Source organism: Plectropomus leopardus, chromosome 1 (genome assembly GCF_008729295.1).
Source record: "Plectropomus leopardus isolate mb chromosome 1, YSFRI_Pleo_2.0, whole genome shotgun sequence".
NCBI lineage: Eukaryota > Metazoa > Chordata > Actinopteri > Perciformes > Serranidae > Plectropomus > Plectropomus leopardus.
Window position 1 is genome coordinate 20,692,457 of NC_056463.1, and position 22,039 is coordinate 20,714,495.

Consider the following 22,039-nt stretch of genomic DNA (forward strand, 5'->3'; position numbering starts at 1 on the left):
TTACTGGTGGATCCTGACTAATTAGCAGAGGAAAAAAACAGCAGATCCTCAGAGATTTCTCCTCCAAGTTAAGATCAAATTGAGCTTGCAGGAAAACGTTTGACTTCTGAGGGGGGATGATAGAATGCTCTCATTATTAATAATCTCCTTATTCAATCTTGATCTCTGGGCTTTAGTTTTTCAATCAACTTGGAGTATAAGGATGGAGGTTTCATTGAAGTGTAGAAGAGGAGGGATTGACTGTTGTCTAAAGGGAGGAACGACTATTTATGCTTTTCAACGCTCTGAGAGCACAAATATATCCAAATATTTCTCACTTTCTCAAAAGCAAGCTGTTTATAACCGTGACTTCTGACCCGACAATATATGACTTTCTATTCTTTTCACTCACCGGCTACTAACGCTGCATTCAAAGTGAAACATGGCTCATTTTACTGGAATAAATAAAAGCTCCGCCTCATCATCAGTTACGCTCCCGCAGGCGGCATGGGGCCAATAAGCACGGCCAATTTAAAAGGGTGGAGAACAAAAGCTCTACAAAAGGCGGCCCGTGGAGTTGAGCCACAGCAGTTATAAACTCCCCTGTGCCCCCTGCTCCATCCACCCACCCCCACCCCAGTCCAACCGTGTCCATTTCACTCCAGCTTTGTCATGCTAATAGAATTGAGTCTGCAAATATAAAGGACTTAATTTGTTATTACCATCCCTAAACTCTCATATTTTGGCTTTGCACTTGTGAGAAATATTCCTCCTGAATGTGCAGCTTGTGCCAGGGGTGTGTGAAATTAATACTGTCTACACAACATGTTAAACAGTATCTAAGGGATATTTAGTAAAATTGTAGGGTTTAGACTTTTTAAAATCCAAAGCAGCTTGTAATAAAGCTGAATTTAAACGTATCTGATACGCGGAAAGGCAGAAATACAAATTCAATGCCAGAGAGGAAATATGATTCCAAACAGACCCGTGAAGGCAACAACTGGGAAAAGATGAGTAATGCCCATTTCGTTACTACAACCTTCAAGTTGAGATACAATCTACTAGACATGGGACGATAAACAAATTTCATGTCATGAGTATCCTGGCCAAAATAAATGCGATGCGCAAAATTATCCCGTTGATCATTAAAATATGCTTAAAAACCTTAAAATGGCACTAACACAAACTGTAATCACTTAACCATACATTTTGTAAAGGAACAAATATTTTTATTGCATCACAGATATGACACATCTTTTTTTTTTTAGCAAATTAAGCAATCAAACAATCCTAAAAAGCCATTCTTTTTACCATTTGAAATGGCATATAATTCAATATAAGATATGCTAATGCTTGATTAAGATCTTTGACGGTTCTTTTTCTAGGTTGTTGCGTCTGTTTTTGCAGTCTTTTATTACTGATTGTCCAGCAGTGTTTTCGGGTGCCTCTAAGCATGACATTCAAGATTATTCTGATAACAAAAATTCAGCATCATTAACTTATAGCGAGTGTTCTTAATCGCGAACATCAATAAAATCGTATATCAGCTCATCACTACTTTTAACATTTCTATGCAATTCAAGAAATGGTCATTTTGTTCTGTACAAAAAGTCACTTTTTGTATTTCAGTTTCTCCTAAATGTCTAATATAATTTAATGAGAAAAAATCCCTCTAAGGTGAAAATTAAAGACAGCTTGAGGCTCTTTCTAATCATACTTGAAAATGAGTATATTGTTAAAACTTTCTTTATTACAGCTTTAATATGAGGGAGCTTTAAGGTACTGTAACACTGAATAGAGACTGAATCAAACTAAAACCAATAGTCTATGCGTCACCTGATGTGCAAACAACTGAATGACAAGACCATTTTCCTTCCATTATACAAGCTACAACAAATTAAACACATTTTATGATACATTTGATATATTACATGATGTCACAAATATCCAGGGCTGGTTTTCAGAAGTGAAGTGTAATCCACTGGCTTTAGGAGTATTTTCAGTGTACAATTCTCTTTCTTGAATGCTCTTAGTTTAAGCTCACAATTATCCAGGCTTAGGCCAAAAAACAACTACAAACATGTCCTCTGGGCTTTTCTATTTTAATCAGCAGTCAGTATAGCACTTAATTCCCAGTTTGATTACTGAGGTCACCTTTTTTGGAGATGGAAACATATATTTGGATGGAGATATATATTTGGATGGAGACATATATTTTGCAGAGAAATGCAAAATTATTTGAAAGTATGTGTGCAAAAAAGTTAGATATGAGCTTCACACCAACTAAGAGGAGGTCATACTTGAGGGGGTGCGCAGATACTTCTGTGTGGTTGACAGCAAAGGCTTAAACCAGATTGAGTGTGTTTACTTGCACATGGGTATCCTGGATATGATCAGGTTTTTGGAGAATGTGTTGCACATATACATTCCATGTCCTGGTTTCAGAGACCTAAATACGCAACCTGAAGTATCACAATAAAAGGAAGGATACTATGTCATGTGAACACCTTATCCATGTTTCTGAAAACCATACAATAAACATATCCTGAACCAGGATTGCCAGTATAATTTTTTATACATACCGAAATGGCAATATTAGAGGAGTGTGAGACATTTATTTCAATGACAATGAATGTTGTTGCAAGTGTTGTTCACTTGACAAATAAATAACTCTGAACTTGAACTTTGGATGAGACCAAACCAAACCAGGATACTTGTGTGCTTGGAAAGGCATTCATTGATGTTATGAATGAATGGTTAAATAAACTGGGGTTGTAACTCACCGAGGCTAAAGCCTTGCCCAGTGCATCTCCAGTCTGTGAGCTTCCAGTGGCGTTCCCCCGATTTGCAGCAGCTAAGAAAACACAGAAGGAGGCTTTTTAACAGCAAACTCAAACAAATGACGAGCGGTCATGGTTTATAAAGCAGCTGTCCAGTGATGATTACATCGAGGGGCCGATAAATTAGTCATTCTGGGCAGGTAGCTAAACAGTTAACACAAGAACGTACCCATGACCCCATCGGCCGCGTTGACGGACGGGGTGTGCGCTGCAGTGACGAATGGCGAAGTGCTGGTGTTGCTTCGGTGGAAGCTGGACATGGGAGGAAGACTGGCATTGATGTCTGGAGAGACTGAGTGTGCGGGGTAATTCTGGAAGATAAAGAAACAGAAACGCTCTATTTTCAGGCACAAACGTGTATGTGTGTGTGTGAGAAAGAAAGAGCTTATTTATTGCCTGAATTTTATGTTCTCCTTTGACATCTCCCAGGCTGCGATGAAGCAAAAGTTAGTGGGGGGAGGGACAGAGATAAAGAGAGGGCAGGCAGCATCTGCAGGCTCCCTGTGATGCCCAGCCAGCTGAGGCAGGCAGGCGGAGATCAAACACTGACAAAAAGGGTCAGCAGTGTCTTCACTGATAATAACCAGACAACTTAAGACACACACACACACACACCCACTCTAACTGTGAGGGCTGAAAAAGAATTCACATGCTGTATTAGGTTACAATACACTTTAGGTCTTTTACATAAGTGTAATGCAAAATAAAGCAACATACAGTTATTTATCAGCTGTCTGTCTGTTATGATAACACCAGCTGAGAGGTGCTGCTTACCAAACGGTCTTGTGAGTGTAGGCTGCTGTAGTTTCCTGACTGTGGCATGTGAGATGAAGATCCAGTGAGCATTCCTCCGTAGCCGGGCTGACTCATCCCGTTGGATGAGTTCCAAGGGTCAGACGAACTGTGGGTACCATCTAAAGGCAATAAATGAATAATTTCAGTATATTTCAGTTCATTATTGTATACAACATGGGCTTTAGTTGTGACACAGTGCCAGACAGCAGCTAACCCCCGAGCCCTCAAACTTGGGGTCCATTAGTTCTTGGAACAGAAACATGATACTCATCCTTAAGACAGCTGAGATAACACAAAGATAAAACCAACGAAGAAGTCTGCTCTTCTGTCAGTCACGCTGAAATAAATACTGCATACTGATATTACTATATACTGCTAAAAACTAGCAGATAGAAGAGATAATATAAAAACAGATAACATCAAAATATCAGTACTGAAAGAGTTTTTGGAAAATAATGTTTCAGCCATTTGTAAGTCAGTCTGCCACAAGTGACAATGTGAGGACGATGAGTGGAAACAGACTACTTTTCAACTTTCCCCCCAGCGTTTCCAAGTGATATAATTTTTGACACCACTGTCGCAAAGACAACCTGATTGCTTTTCACTGTCCTAAGAGTCCGGCAACTACCCACTAAACAGGATACACTGCATTTTGTTTTTCACAGTTACTTTGGTTGTCCACAGTTTCCACTGCTGGGGACAATAATGGCAAAGAACTTACACTGACACTCTTTGGTACCTTTGGATAGCAATAGATAGCTTCAGGGGAAAACAAAGGCTTTATAATCCTCCTGTTTTGGTGGCTGTGCAACTGCTGACGCACTTCCTTTGTGACGTAAATTGAGCCTTCATATTCCTGGGACATCGTACCCGGTGGCAGACAGAATTGCGTTGTGAGAGTGAGGCTTACAGGGGACCAATCTAAGCGCTGATAGAGTCATAATTTAATAGCCATTACATTGTGCAACATTTACTTACTTCATTATGACAACAACGCAAAAAATGTGTATATTTCCCTTTAAAAGCAAAAAGCACAACACTTAACACAGTGAATACATCAAAAAGAGGTCTGTAGTGTCCTTTTGAAGATTGAAAACACAAGGAACTGTGAGGTAGCAATGTGGTCTATTGAGCCAGAGTGCTTTGTTATTAATGCTATAAACTGCTGCACATTTCCAGCTCTGCATCTTCACACCAAAACACAGACTGTACCTATTCTACACAAAACTAGAAATATTAGAATAAAAGAATAAAGTAATGATAATATAACTCTGAAATCTGTAATTTAAGAATCTGGTAGCTCTCTTATATCCTCTTTCCACCAACATGGATCAAGTTTTGTTCCAGTTCCTGCAATTAATTTTTAGCTATTCAGAGCATTTCGACAAAAAATAAATTGGTTCAGAATGCAAAAAGTTGTTTTTCAGCTGAAACCAAAAATAGCCGGGGCTTTCTTAACCTAAAGTGCAAACCGTCACAACATCAGGGCGCGTGTTATATTTGACAGGTTGGAAATAAAGGATGGAGAGGGCAACAGTGGGTGCAGTGGTCTAATTAGTAGTTGATCCATACTTGTTTTTTGGATAAAAAAAAAATATCTGTTTGTTTTTTAGCCTTGATTAAAATGGTGGAAACTTGGCCTGTTCGCTGGATAGCACAAAGGTTCCAGTCCTGAATGGTAACGGCTTAAGAACCAGAACTAATTTGGTGGAAAACGGGTATTAGTATCCAGTAATACAATACTGCAGAGTATACATGGGAACTTGCTTTTGAACTTACCAAAGAAAGTGCTTGCAAACATACTGCTGGAGGGTTTAGGAGAAGTGTAGGAAGGTGAATCTCTGTTGAAGTCTTCTGAGTTTGGAGATGGTGCATACACCTGCCATGAGAGCACATATATCATTAGTAATATCGCCTTTTGCCCACCACACAGTAAAACCATACAGTAACACATAGTATTGTCAAGTATGATGATGCTGACAGCTATAAACACTGTTAGCTTTCAAATCTCAATTCCAATCAAGATTTTGGGTACATAAAGTATGTGATGGCACACGCACATGGACTGCAGATAAGGCTCTGAAAACCACAAACACACTTTAATGACTAGCAAGCAATCAAGCTCATGAGGGGAGGAGTAGATTATCAGGGGTATTTGCATTTCAGATCAACTCAACCTCTAATGGAAGTATAATGATACTCGCTTCCATGCATAGTCTAAATGCCTGGCAAATTACAACATTCCCAGAGAGGCAGAAATCAAATAAGTGGTACAAAAACAGCCTGCTTTGCTTTCTTTATATTTGTACCTGCAAGCTGGTGGTGGTACAGTGAAAGGAGAGGCACAATGGGCATGCTGTTATACAGCTGTGTGTGTGCCAAGCTAGGCGGGAGGATCAAAGAGACTGAAGGCCAAACACCAGTGATGTGGTCCGTGACTTCATCCACTCCAGATGGAGGGAGAGAGAGGGTGAGGCAGAAACAGAGAGAGCATGAGGGAGGGAAGGAGGGAGAGAAGGTTTGAACAAATCCTCCCTCCCACAGACAGGACTGGATGACCCCACCGTGCTGTAACACTAATCAGAGCCAGACCTGCCAGCTCGATTCCACCTGCACATTTCCAGCCTGTGTCCTGAACTCTGCAAGATGAATCCCTCTTTTAATGGCCTCGCTCAGATGTTGGCATTATGACAGCTAGCTCCTCAAAGGTTGGTTTCTAACGCCTGCAGATGTGATGACTGCCGCAAAGGTTGTTTACTTGCTTAAGTTGTTTTATGACACAGCGCTGATGGAAAATATGCCGCACAACCAAAGTATATAAATTCAATCACTCGCTCGCACACGCAGCACACATGTGAACATAATATCAATGCAGAGAGCAGCTCTGCTGGCTGAGCTGGACTCCAGCGTTTTGTTGTCTGGGTGTGTAATTAAAGTGCTCTGGGAGGGGTGGAGCTCTCATGGGTCCTCTGGTTTACACATGTGCCCGGGGTTGATAGTAGTTCCATGGAGATCTCAGGTTAGCCTCGCACAGGAGCCCGGGCTTTTGTCTTTTGCCTCTGTCTCAATGGGCAGCATATGGCAGCGGATAATGCTAATTGTCCTTTTTACCCTGGGCTAACCAGTCAAAGCATTAATAAACCATCCCAAACACTGGGTGCCTCATTCCGCCGGCCTATGGAAGAGAGGGCCCACCTGGGTTTCCCTTTACAAGGCCATTAATTAAAAGCCGTCACTCACACGGATCAGCACACCAACACAGACTTACACCAGTTGTTTGAGCATCAGCGGGTATTTTTTTATTAAAAAATAAATTCCCTTCTGTACCCTTTCTTTCCCCAGTGTTCATATACCCTATACTGAGGTTCACTAGCATGAAAGGTATCACTGTATAAAAGAGAACCAAATATACAACAATACAACCAGTCAATACCTAAGATGCATTAAGTTAGCTGTTATTCATGTATCAAAAATTAATCCAGGGAAAACTAAGACAAGCAGAAAACCAAATGAAAATAAATTAGATGACAATATAGCTTTTTCCCCTAAGCAATCATCTGACAGCTATTTAACTATCTAACTACCATTACTACTATTTAACTACCCATAAATAAGTCAAACAATGAGGAAATAATTTACTTCATGATAAATCAAATCAAATCAAAATATTTATATATAGCACATTTAAAAATAACCAGAGTTGGCCAAAGTGCTGTACTTGTTAAAGTGAATGGCACACAAATAGTAGTTAAAATACAATTAACGCTAAAAACAATAAATGACAGTAGGAATTACGAAGCAATATTATATGTATGCAAATCTAAAACAGAATAAAACTGGAAAGATCAATTACATAATAAAAGACAGAATAAAAGACAAAAATATTAAAAACAATAAGAAACCAAAGGCCACTAACAACTTGCAAATCTAAAGATTTGTCTTAAAAGTGTCAAGAGAGGGGCAAAATTTGATCTAAAGTAGAAGGTTAATCCAAAACTTTGAAACAGCCACTGCAAAGGCACAGTGTCTCTCACCCACTGGCCTTACTCGAGGGACAGTAAAAAAGACGTTGTTCTGAAGATCTGAGAGTGGAGCAGCGCTGAAAAGTTCACAGATGAACAAGGTTGCCAGCCCACGTACGACAACAACAACAAACAAAAGTTCCTTAAAATCAATATCAACGTCAGCGATATGTGAATGATGAGCTCTGTGACTTAGATTTTAGGTCCTGATAGTAAAAAATATTTTGAAGACACTATATCAAGTTATTGGTTCAGTTCCTGGCTGTGCTTTTCAAACTGACTCAACTGAGAAGTAAATATATCCCGCACACCCTCCCCCCATGTCTCAAAGCCTACCTGCCTTTGAAGTTCATGCCACACCAAACAAAATACTAAATGTTAAAACACAAGCTGTCAACTTACACTGAGGATGTAAGGTAATAACAGGAAAGGAATGGAAATTTAAAAAAATAAAACCAAGGGAAAATCAGGCTAATGGCCAAGAAGCTCAAAGAGAAGAGTTCAAACGCACTCTTAATGGCGTGTCCTGTTTTTGTGCTGGATGTCATTATTTGGAATCGAACCATATCTCTGGGGCTTTTTGTTTCAAGTCCAAATCTAACACACTTACGAGGCTTAGTGTGCACGACAGACACAATGCCTCTTCAAACAACTGCTCTGCTCAGCCTGCTTGGAGGGGCGTTGCTCAACATTTGTGCATGATACCTGCCAATGCTTTCTGGAAAATAAAGAGCTCAGTATTTTCATGCATTAAAGTGTGACATTAAAGCTTAAGTCTAGAAAAAGACCATCTCTCACTGGTGAGACGTTTTGATCGAAGAAGTTAGTTTGACTTCGGGAATGTGTTAATCAAGCTGCAGACATTGCCAGCTTTATGAGCTCGACAAGAACATTTCACACTTATTTGGTTGAGTTTGAAAAAAACTTTATAAAAATCCTGTTGTCCTAAAATTATACAAGTGAGAAAAGTCAAAACACTGCATAAATATATAAAGCTCTTGAACTCACAATTAATAGAATTTAAAGGCCTGAATTATTTACTGATATGGAACCGAAATGTATGCAAATGTTCTCACACAAAAACAAATTAATATTTTAGATGTACAACAATTAACCACATTGAACCACAAGTGGAAAACAGCGAAAAGAATAAAACAGAATCATGTCTTTAAAAAAAAAATGCAAAGATACATAATTTATCTTATTCACCCAAGTCAAAGCACATTAATATGCATTTGGATGTATGACTTAATTTTTTCTTATATTTAGGAATGTTTCTAACAACCTATTTTCCTGACATTTAAATGGAAGAAAACTAATACTAGTCAATGAGTCTAAAAATAAGAAAACGCTCAGAATACAGTCAAAATTTAGTAAAACTGAATCTATAAGGTTAAACATCTTGTGAAAAAATATTGCCTATATGAGCTTTTTGAAAATGTTAATTTTTTCCAATGACCTAATGGTGTTTTATATATTGCTGAAAAGTGTTGCCCTGTGCATTATGCATTATGAACATTGCACTAACTCTAAAAACACGTCAACAACTCACTAAACAAAAGTAAAAAAGGAAGATTTGATTAACTACAATATCCTTTAGGATTATATATCTTTGGGAAACGTGCCTGATTATTACAACAGCATTTTAATTGGGGGATAGCAATTGTATTTAATAATGATCATTTACTGAAGGTTTAACCTACAAGTTATTCTGGTGCCGACTAGTAAGGGTAGCTATGTTTAATCCACCAATCACACACATCCCTTCTTGTAATAGAAACAAATAAATGCAGATCCAGCATATTTGATTTACTTTTTCTTTAGCAAAGCGGCAAAATATTTTATCAAAATGCACAGTCTGACGGCAGAGCAGCCTGCTGGGACTCGGGTCCTCTAAAAATAGAGCAGCCACACAGCAGAATAACATCTTCCAGTCGTTAATACCGCAAAAATTTGGTTCTGGCATTAATGCAACCTCATTAACTCCTCGCAAATGCATGTGACGTATACATACAGTATATAAGTACGTCAACACACACAAACTCACCAGCCCCTGCTCTGAGTTTATGTTGCACATAAGCATGCATGCTTCAGTGCATGTGCAACACGTGTACGGATAAGCTTCTGGCTATGAGTGCTCACCTCAGCAAAGCGTGATATAACCTGTTGCATGACAAAACAACAACAATAGGCAGTATAAAGAACACATGTTGTCTCTTTTGAGTTATTTTGGATCTAATTTTACGACATTCCACTTGTGGAGAGGAAGCTTTCTGTTTAGTTAAACAAGGGGAAAAAAGGCTGCAACAATCACTGCAGGGCTTTTACTTCAATTTTTTTTTTCACTAATGGGCAATGGAAGAAAGATCAGTGAGCTGCTCCATCTGTATTGGTTCCGTGCCACCAGCTCACAAGCCAATGGCCCACTGCGAATTCTCCCAGTGCTCCAGATGGTGAGCCTGCTATGCAACTCTGCATTATAACAAATTACTGTGGATCGAGTTGATGCAAAGAATGAGTGCCACTTTCCTTTTTCTTCCAAAGGAAAAAAGAAAAAAAGTTATTTAACAAGTGCTTTTGATCAGAAAGTTAGCCTGTTATGTCCACATGTTATCAATTTTCTCCGCATCACCGACTATAACACAAGCCTGTTAATACTTAATATGAAAAAGATCAAAGTCGTCTTCTGACCAGCGGGAACAAAGAGGAAATGCTGTAACAGGTTAGGAGGAAAACTTAAAGCACAAGCATGAGTAAGATGACCTTTTCAGGACAATATCATAAAAAGATGAACCCCTTTTATTCTTCCTTCATGCTCTTTATGCAACAGCAAAAATAGCACAGGCAATGACAGGTGGACATCTGTCTGTGTAATTTGCTTATGACAGGATCATCACTTAAGGATTACTGAAATGCACAACAGAGCTCATCCAGCTATTGTCAGAACTGTGTCTTTAAGCACATTCATAATCCCACTGGATCGTTTTGTTAAATTTTCCATAAAAGCAGGATTTAATTCGAAGGGACACCTTCTAAAAAACTTCCTGCATCACACAAACAACCCATCTTTACACCAATAACTGAGCTGCGACCCCATCAAGTCCAAGTGCAGCAACACACACACACACACACACACACACACACACACACACACACACACACAGTGATTCATAAAGTACTTGCACAAGAAACATTTTCAAAGTAACAAAAATCAAAGAGGTCATTACAGAGAAGTTCAGAAATCACATTAGGCTCCCTGTGGCGTCAAGAATGCCAATGTGATTAAAAACAGATGGAATAACAGCAACACTGGTGCTTAGAGCTCAATCTGCAAACAGGAAAGTCTAACCTCAACAGGCAGCCTCTTTCCCTTAATCATTCCCAGACTCCCACTTGTTATTATTTCAACCCAGTCTCGGAGCTGAAGCAACCAGCCAGTAAAAATAAATTCAAGGCTACAAAAAAACTTTTTTGGGGCCAAACAGTTTCAGTTCTGTGCAAAAGAAAAAGTTCTTAAAATGGCATAACTTTTTTTTATGTGTTGCCTGGAATAATGACTTGTTTGTCCACAGCCGGGCAGCATAAAAAGTGAGCTAAAATAAGTTTAAAACACAGCTGAGACACTTGAATTATTAAAGTGTACTGTCACACAGCTATAACTGATGTAATGGAAAATAGAGAGGAGCCTCAGGCACATGCATTCACACACACGAACAGAGTGCTCTTATGTTATAATAAATATAAATAAAAACTAAAATTAAAGACAAAAGGACAGTCAGGTGGACAAGCAGACTGAGGCCGGCGCACACGCACACACAGACACACGGACACACACACACACACTCACACTCACACTCACACACTTCTTCCAGCTCTTCTCTTGTCTAACACACACACATTCCCAAAGAGACTACTCACCGATTTCCCGTTGTAGTAATACATTAAAGAGTTACTGCCCATTCCAGGGACAGGGTAAGCACAATACATTATAGCTTCAGCAGTTTAAGTGATACAGACACACTACAGCAGTCCACTAGCTGTCTCTCTGGACATACATCCAAGCCGTTTCAAAAAGGGTCTAATAATTCTTCCAGTACTGGCCTCCACACACGACCCACTCAGAGGAAACTTATGCAAAGCAGGATCATACCATTCCGCACTGTGGGAAGGGGGTGGCTGTCAGAAGGGAGTGGCTGATGTGGTACATCCCTCTCTTAAGCCTCTAAGTGCTGAGGCATAGAGGAAAAGAACGAGGGGGAGGGGAGGTGATGGGGAGGTGGGTGCAGAAAAGATAAAGGGAAGTGGGCGGGACAGAAAACAAATGTGTGAGCGGATTTAGAAAGAAGAAGAGAAAAAGAAAATAATTCCACGCATTAAAAAAAAAATGCAGATTTTCCTGCAGAGGAACCCCAACAAACTGGAACTAAAATAATTTCATTCTAAGCAGGATTTTCATTAATATGTGGAATTAAGAGGCAAACAAATGAGTGCATAAATAAGTGTTATCTTGCACACATTTTAATCCACTGTGTCTGATCTTTTTGTTTTGGTGATGATTAAAAGAGTCTACAGGCATGGAGGTAAAATGGGGTATTTTGAAAGAACACAAGCATCTGGCAACACAATTTACCTGTTCCCACACATGGCTCACACACCAATTAGGAGTCATTAGTGAGAGAAAGTAAAGGCTCAACATGTGCGGCAAAAAAGCTTGAATCCAAATCCAGGTAATGAGAAAGAGAGTAAAAAAAAGATGGACAAACTGTATTTATAAAATGTGAAATATGAGAGTTTTGGTGATGGTAGAGCGAGACCTTTAGCTGCCTGTAAACACAGAGTTGTAAAGCATGCAACAGCTGCAAAGGGGGGCCGGCTCGTGACGTCAGAACATGAAAATAATGCTCCATTTCCTAAACCCCGGGGGCCTCAGACGGGGGGCGAACACCGGGGGGCAGAACGTCGACAGCCATTTTACCATGGTTTACTGTCACTGAGAGCCACACAGCTCCCCATTACCTTTATCATGTGGGAGGAGGGGGGAGAGCAAAGGAGAGGAGAAGAAAGGAGAGGAGGAGAGGATAGATACCATATTCCAGTGAGAGCCCGGTCTGTACAGTCTGACTGGAGCCTTTCATGTCTGCCACTCGAAGCTTCCTGGACTAAACACAGGCCTGCAGACTCATTGAGAACATTATTGTTATAGAGAGATGAAAGCTTCCACTTCCCTAAGAAAAATGGGCCTTTATTATGCTTTTCCTTTTAGTACTGTTATTATTTATCCCCCTTTCTTCTCTAGGACTCTTTTAAACTCGTCCAAAACACTGGCTCTACATGCGGTTACCACTTTATATCTGGCGCTGTTTCAAGCTGATGCTTTAAGGAAAATGGTCATGATAGAAGTGTTTGAAGGGGTCTAAAACAAGTCCAGACACACAGTGTTGTGAGGAAAACACATGAAAGCAGCAGGAGATGGGCATTCATTTGGGAAATGATGCACACATATCATACCAGTGCAGGCTGAGTCAGGACACTGCTGCCAGCCCGTTTCTTTTAATACTGACTCTGCAGGAGACACAGTGAGCATGTCTGTGCATTTTAAACAAGTTTATGTAATTAAACTGAATTAATAACACAGGTCATAGCGTCCATATTAAAGACAAGGGTCTGAGAGAGTAGAAGGGAGGTAGAGAGTGGGACGTGAGGCAAAAATAGTGCACGAGGTGAAAGGGACAGCTTCATGCCACTGTTGTAAAAACAGGAACAGGAAGTAAGTTATTGTAGTTTGGCCCCCTGATTTGACCTGTTTACCGACACGGTCAACAATTGGAGTTACAGCAACAGCCGTGAAACACAGCACATAGAGGCAGTTAGTAGACACAAGCCAGTACACCATTATCTGTATCTCTGTGATGAACTAAATAATCTGTATCTGTACTGTGAGTGGGCTTGATTTATTTCTAAATAAGGTGGATATGGGTGGAACTGAATCAGTACTTGTTATTTTAAGCCTGAAACTGATATGGTTTGATCAGAATTTGATATATTTATTTTTAACTATTGATAAAATAATCTCAGGAAGGAGCATCTTTTTTGTAATCACGAGAATGAAAGTTTAAACACGGCTACCCAAATTTGGATTTTGGAGTGCAAATATTGACACATTTTACTCGAATGATAATACTGGTTAAAAAAAAAAGTACGTTATCTGTACTGAATACTTGTTTAATCTAATGACTTGGAGCAACCCTTAAAGTTACTTTAAAACCCTTGGCACCCGATTGCCACAATTTGCACCGAATTTTGCAGTCAACTCAAAATGACCACACAGGCATTAATTTAATCAAATCTATAAAAACTTGTCTGGTAAAGGATATAAATACTACACACTAGACTCTTCAATTATAAAAAGCGAATCATAACACACCAATAATTACATAAAAAATTACAAATAAGCTTGATAATTATACAAAATGTCATTTGTTGACCATAATTTATCCAATCTATTATAAAAGAGTTAAGTAAAGGATCCAACACTATACTCTCTGGAAGCTTGCATGCTTTCACCGCACAAAGTGTGAAAAGGGTTTTTTTTTGTGGTTTTTTTTTTTTTAATCTTCTCAGAAAAACACTTTTGTGGAAATGATTTTAAAGAGTTCCTACTTGAATCATACCTAGTTTTCCAGGAGTTGATGACAGGTTCAGCTTTGATATCTTATATATAATATGATAGACATATTTTTAGAGTTAGTGTGACTGAAACTATTAGGGGATTTTTGGATGTCATTCATGAATAAACATCCAAAAATCCCCTTAAAAGATGCTTCTTATATCTCCGGAACTTCTGAGAATAATCACGTCTTTAAGTTTTCTTCAATATCAAAGTAATCCAGTGATGGCTGTTTGTAAATCTGTGGCTGCAGTGCAAACAGGAACTCTGTGGATTGTAGTTATTGTCTCATTTTGTCTGAGGGTGGGCTCACGGGGTCAGACCTCCTTGTCTTGAGGATGAGGGCTCAGCTCCACCCACCTGTTCACACCACCCTCTCCAAAGACACTCGAGTCATCACAAGATGCTTTTCTGGGATTTGTTTAGGTGTTGAAAAACACTGAGCAAATCCACAGGCTGAGGTCACCCCCCATCTCACACATGGATTTAGCGATGATGTCATCAGACAGGAAGATTGTTTCCTGTAAGGAGCTCTGGTTCTAATTAGAGAGGGCTGACCGGGAGAGTAGGGGGGTACACAGAGCGCTCAGACCCCCAACCCTCATAAACCTGCTGGCTGTGTCATGAATGGACTGATTTTGAGGCAATAATAATTCAGGGTTTCTGCAAGGTTCATCGAGTTAAATTAGCACTTTATAGGACCTTCGTAAAATGCAACTTAATACCTGCTTCAGTGTTGAAGTGTACAAGTATGACGAAAAAGTGTGAGAACAATATGCTCTACAATTATTATTCTATCTCTTTTTGTCTCAGTAAGCTTCAAGAAACAATGTAAAGGACATAAATGGATTAACCAATTAAAAACAAATTATTTATCTGTGTTAACTTAAGTCTTAAAATATGTAATTTTGTGTTACCGGTGTTTTCATAAATGTCTCATCTAATATTATTTCTTACTTATGTGTCTTAAAGCTTTTTAACAATGTCACTTGCATATTCAACTAAAACCCGTAAGTGTATTGTGACTATGTCGAACTGCCCAGTTTCATGTATCAAACCAGACTGTGAGCTGACAGTGAGCCGGGATAATGGTGAGTCTACTGAGTAAAGCTTAATTTCTCATCCCTGTACAGTAATACTATTAAAAAAATAATTACAACAACTATTTGTTAAAAAGCACTCTCCCAAAACAATGTTCAAATGTGCCTTACATTGTTAACACTAATTATTAAAAAGCTGATCAATAAAAGTCATTAATTGGTGAAAAGGTTCAGGCTTTTGATTTCTTTGTTAATACTTTCAATCAAAAAGCGCCTGATGATTTGTTAAGACTAGATAAAGAATCAGCGGAACAAGAAAGGGTAGTGAAATTATTTGTTTGCTTCTGCAAATAAAATTAAAAACAGCCACAGAAGAAACTAAATCACCATAAATGTGCACAAGCAATGAGATGAGAATGAAGCAATTGGCCTTGTTTTTAACAGTATATTTCTACTTTTATAAGCTTTTATTTCAAACCCCAGAGAAATGAGAGGAAACACAAAAGAAAGGGATGCAACAAAGAGAACTTATACTGGGGACGCTGACGTTCATGGTCTAAACCTCTAAGCTACAGGGGCACATCAGACTGGCCTCAACTCTGTTGAGCTGCACTGCATTACAGCAGGCTTTAAGCACACAGACAAACGGCACGAAGATGCTGTGACATGATCAGTAAGACTATAAACTGTATTCATGCAAGAAATACGCCATCACAAACAGTTCTGTGACTTCACTCCTGTGTCACACATCTTTACTACAACATAGTTTCTGTCAGATAGCAGAAACAGAGACGTGATAGAAGAAGAAAAGAACAAGGGAAACGTGTCTGACCCTGTCGACAGACACACACTGCACAACCGGCCATCTGAGTTTACTCACGACTGCTGTAGAAGAATGCAGCGGTGACACAACTGTATACATTAAAGTCATTACTACTAAACTCTTGACTGATGGTGGGTGTGGACACATTTTCCCCAACTTGTGGGAAAGTCTTCCCTATTTAAGATGCCACTCAAAGAGAATGCTGAAGTGAGGAGACATAATGAACTTTAATGAATCTGATATTTTGATGAATGATGATGTGATTGTCAACCACAGCTGTTAAACTAAATGTCCTCTTTAAATTCCACAGTTCTCATAAAGCGGACCCAGACCATTCGTTTGTCCACCCACGGAGTAAAAACATTTAGCATAAAAAAAATATTCTGGTAAATTGGGCCTATGTGTGAAATTACACAATAAGCTTAATAACAGGCGAAAGGAGAAAAAAAAAATAATGTTTTAAAACAGATTTACTTTACTAATCAAATTAGCCAATGTTCATGAACATCATTCGTTTTATATTATTTTATGGAAAACATTTAGCAGTAACTTTAGTTTTTAAATGCCAAGTAAACAAGAAACACAGGTTTCCTACAGTATGTGCATGTGTTTGATTTGTACACATAACTTTTTGATGAGTAAAAACTGAATTTATTGTTTGTGGTTTCTGTAACAGAAATACTCATAGCTTGTTTGAAAAAAATGTGGTTTTAAATACCAGTGGACAAGCTTTGGTACAAATGTTGTGAACAATAATGTCATATAAATTACATTACAGTACGGATGGTGGTATTCATTATGCAGCAAAGTTTAACCATTCATGCCTATTATAATTTTGCTTTAGTGTATATGCTGCATGCATTTATGTTTTCAATAATGCTTACAAGGCTGCAAGAAGACTATATACAGATTAAATAATTGGGAACAGCGGCCTTAAAACAACTGCTATTTAACTTGTTCAAAAAGACTGATGGCAGCAAATGTACAAAGCAAAGCTGCTAACTATATTCATTCGCGGGGCTAGCAGAAATAAAATTTTGCACATTTGTTGGACATCTGTCCGAAACCACTTCTTGGAAAAACTACAAACCATGAGACTATAAGGAAATATTAGTTTTCCCAACAAATAGCTCACTTTATTTATATTCTAATGTTCACACAAGCAGATTTGTATTGCTTCACGCTGTAAGTAAATCAAAAATAAATAATTGTGACGATGAAGTGGTTAAGAGAGATGTGAAGTGCGAAATGGAGAGCAGCAAATAAGGCTATTTTCACTGTTGATTAATTTGTTGATTGTTTTCTCAATTAAATGAGAAAAAAAAAAGTTAGAAAAATGATTAAATATGTGGTTTTGTGGTTCCAAAAGCCCATCATGACATCCTCAAATGTCCTGTTTGGTCCACAACCCCAAAATATTTCATTTATTATCATAGAGAAAATAAATTGCATGATCAAAACTAAAAGAGTATTTTGCTGGTCTCAAAAAAAGTACTTGAAATACACAAATAGTACTGAAATTTACTGCAGTGGTGTCAGCATCCGTGTAGATGCTACTGGGTCAAATGAAGAAATAAAACAGAACAAATTAAAGATGTAAACCAGAAAATCAGGTAATTTAATACTTTAATACAACTAACTGACTGATCGTTGCAGCTCCGAGATTCAGCGGTGGGACAGTGCGGATGTAATTCTTCTCCATCTTTATCTCAGCTGATTTCATATGATGACAAGTGACTGTTTTGTTCTGGCAAATCCAGGATGGTCACACCATCATTGGGAGCCAGAGATTACATGACTGAGAAAAGACCCAATGACAGATTTTTTTCATCTTATTGTCTAAATTTTCTGTATTTTTTACTGTATTTTATTTTATTAAGTTTGAGACTTAAAAAAAACAAAAAAAACAACAACAAATAAATGATAACCTCCAAGCTCATTCAGGCTTATGGCAAGCATTGTTTATGCCTAAGTGCTGTACTCACAAGCACAGTGCAACAACAACATTTTGTACACCCAGGTATATTTTACAAAAATGCCTCCGTCATACATTTATTTGATTAATAATTACATTTTTAAAAATATCAAAGATACAAACTCTGTTTTCATGAATTTATTTAGAAATTACATCACTGGTGTTTACAATCTTTACACTATATTTGAAGTGAGGCACGAGGCAATAGCAAAACACGGGAAACAAACTGACTGACACATCCTGCACTGAGCAGGATGGTCACCCGCTCTAACCATTACACAGGACCTCACACACACCACGTAACCTTCCCGCAGTTAAGAACCTCAGCGACGACAAGGGCCTCATGTGGTTCAGTGATGTACTTTCCAGGTCACAGCAGCCTGGCTTAGAAGGTCTCTAAATAACAAACACTCTACCTTAGTGATTGTTGACAGGCTGTGCTCTTGAGCCTGCCAGCGATCTGAAATCAAGGTTTGCATTAATGCTGTAAACTCACGCAAGCCCTACATGAATAATTTACAACAGGCCAGAATGTGAGTAATGACTTTAATCTGTGCATTATTTTCCTACTTTGTCCTTTTAACTCCTTGTTCTCCTTGCACATGAAAGGGGTCAGGCCTCTGGCTTGTTTGCCTGTTCCATTATCTGCAGCCTCTAATGTCAGTGGTAAATTTCAGCAACCCAAACAAAGATAAACACAAGGCCCAGGGTCCCAGAGGTGGCCGCGACTGTTCAGCATCATCCCTGTCAAACCGAGGGTGTCTATCTAATCAGCCATCTGATGAGGCCATCTCTGGGGAGCTCAGTAACTGGAGTCAGGTCGGAGCCTAAAATATATTGTGTGCCATGCCAGCTGAACAGGCTGAACAAAAAGTATTAATGTGTAGAACACACAAAATAAAACTTGTTTTACACCCTCAAGTTTGTCTGACACGTTTCTACTGCAGAAAAAAAAACACAGCAAAAAGTATATTTGGATAAATAACCTATATATATATATATATATATATATATATATATATATATATATATATATATATATAATATTTATATTTAAATATAAGATCTCTGAAGTTCCAAGTTTACAGCACATTAGAGAACATTCAGTAAGAATGAATAAAAAACAAAACTGACTCACTGGTCTGCATAACAGCCATCATGTACAAGCACATAACTGTGTGAGAGCTTATGGACATTATCTGGGAACTTTCTATCTACGTACACATCCAGAAAACACAGAGCAGCATGGCTAACCCAGTGAAGTGGCCACTTTATGACAGCAAACACAGCACTCACTCACAGGTCTGGTGCATCATCTTGCACTGGGCAGGTAGTTTATATCTGACCTGTCTGAGCTTGTCTGGCTGCCTATGGTTTAATATGGGTGGGCTCATTAAGAGTAGCGAGACTCGGCTGTACAGTTTGTGTGTGTACCCGAAAACCAAAACAATGATCTAAGGGCGAATGAAAGCTGCTTAGAGCTGTAGAGATATTCAGTAGGTATAGCAACATGAGCAACTATTTCACAGCACATTTGTTTCAATGTTAATATTAGGTTACTCTGGCACTGACAATGGCAGGCACAGAAACACAAAATGTCCAGATGCAATTTGTACAAAGAGCATTATTACCATTTTCAATTTTCAAGTTTAATTTCAGTTTTCTCTGTATATATTTAGATCAAATTAAAGTCTAGTGATGTCAGTGTTACTGTAACTGATTTGTTGATTAGTCAACACTCAAGAAGTATTTCACTGCTGGAAAGATGGTCTTAAACTAAGCTGTCTATGCAGTAGAAAGACACAAATAACTTTGAAATTGGTGCTACATGACCAGAGAAAACAGAGACAAAGACTTGTTGCCTTTGCTTTTGCTCAAGAGATGGAAAACCACAACTACCAGAATGCAATGCACAAAACTTAATATCAAAAGTATCCCTTTAATAAAACAAGTCCTGTGTACTTACATTAAAAATAAAAAATGTGCACAAGTATAAAAGATATTAAGGGAGAAGTTTAATACTACTACTAAAAAAAATGATAATAAAAAAATAATAAATGTAATATGTAAAAAATAAATCAATAGAATTGAATAATAATAATTTAAAAAAACAATAAATCTGTTTCAGTTTGTGAAAGATGACTCTATACCAAAAATGTAAATGAAGTGATCTAAAAATGTCCTAATTTGATTTGTAATTATTTAGAGCATGAAATAAATCTAAATTCAAATCTAAAATTGATGCACAATAAGTGGGATTTTTAGCTGGCAACAACCTGAGCTGCAAATATTGCAGTCACTGACACAGAAATTAATTCCTTACATTATGAAACAAACCGTTGACATAAAATCTGAGTCACAAGTAGAGTTACAAGTACTTAAAATGACATATAACCAGAGTAGCTGCAGTTTCTAAAATCATATGGACTAGGAAAAAATAATTTTACTGGCTCAGCTACTGACATGCAGAGCAGGACACACACTGCTGTTTCAAAACTGTTTGGAAAGTTTGACCTCTTGAAGGCACAAAAACCTTCTCCCTTAATGTTTTCCTCTCCTAACCTGCCTTGCGTCATCACACTTAAGAAGTGGCTGAACCATGAAATAATGACACTGGACTGGCGTACAGGGCTCTGCCTAGTGACTCATTTGCAAATATAAATACACTTTTTTTTGGAGAATCAGTGTCTTTCCAGGGTGTAATGGAAAAATTCATGCATATTTAATTTTATTCTTTAGCCCTCCGTGTATCGCTGTTAAATGCATTTGTTACTCCATTCTGCTAGGTGGCCCTAAAATCTAGTTTTGCCTCAGGACTTTTAAAAGCCTGAAGTGATCCTGGCTGTTTACATAAGGTTTCTTTACTGATGCATTTGATCCACAGGCTATTTGCCGAGCCCTGATGTTATGTCCTGGTTCAAAGGAAAGAAACAAAAAGGCGCTGCTTTCTCAGTAACAGGAACATTAGGTTACTGCTGTAGTACAATATTATCATCTCTTGTCTTTGAGTTGCTGAAGACAGATAGATAGAGAGAGTAAGAAAATATATCTTTTGAATGTCATGCAGCAGACAGGAACATCTCTGGGTCTTAAGACTCGGAGCCTAGAGCAGACTTCCTTTCTTACAGCTCACACAGTACAAATCTCTCAGAGACAAGGGTGTCTGAGTGATCTGTCAAAAGCAAATGTCAATCTATTTTGTCATCCACACTCAGGGTTCTCGCTTGCAAAAGTCCCCGAGGGGAGCTGAATCTCAGCCCACCACTTTCTTTCTCTCTTCCTGCAGCCATATCGTCACCAAAGCCAGGGAGGAAGTGTCACATCAAGCCGCTGTGCCTCTGACAAGGGTTTGTGGGGAGGGCTGGCAACACTATTTACACAAACAAGCTGACACACACACACATACACACCATGCCCTTGCAGCTTCCCATAAATATCCTACAAGATGCAACTTTCCCCCACAAGCCACAAAACCCTCTCTCCCTCTCTGTCTTCAGTCCTCCTGTCAGACAGGTGCCCACGCAGCTGCCCATCAGCATCCCTCAGCGTAGCAGCCTGTCTGTCCAATGACAACATGCTCTGTCCTTCGCTCTCAGCACTGTTTATACAGTCAAATAATTCAGGGAGCCATTTATAGCCGAGGTGTCTACTGTAACAAAAATAAAAGGTAAAGCTTTCATACTTGAACACTACAAAGATGTTCACCTGTCACACAAGACGGTAACCTATATTCCACATTTATTATTTTTTTATTTTTAAATGTTCCACTCCTGCATTTAGCAAGGCTAAAAAGCTAGGTTTAAAAATCCTTGAAATACATGGCAGACAATAAGGATCTGCTAGGCATATGGACACATCGCTCCAATACTGATATGGGATATCAGGCCAATACTGATTC

The 22,039-nt window shown here is 38.6% G+C and overlaps 1 protein-coding gene across 2 annotated transcripts in view; it reads right to left on the minus strand.

The window, feature by feature from the left end:
• The window catches only part of tcf12 (transcription factor 12), a 102,279-nt gene that overhangs the window by 22,083 nt on the left and 58,157 nt on the right, over nucleotides 1-22,039 (minus strand). For both annotated transcript variants that reach the window (XM_042493816.1, XM_042493745.1), the window contains exons 9-12: nucleotides 5,394-5,493; nucleotides 3,594-3,733; nucleotides 2,989-3,130; nucleotides 2,763-2,833 (exon numbers count right to left, since the gene is read on the minus strand). In XM_042493816.1, coding sequence (XP_042349750.1) covers nucleotides 2,763-2,833; nucleotides 2,989-3,130; nucleotides 3,594-3,733; nucleotides 5,394-5,493 — 453 coding nt within the window. The remainder of the gene's footprint in view (nucleotides 1-2,762; nucleotides 2,834-2,988; nucleotides 3,131-3,593; nucleotides 3,734-5,393; nucleotides 5,494-22,039) is intronic.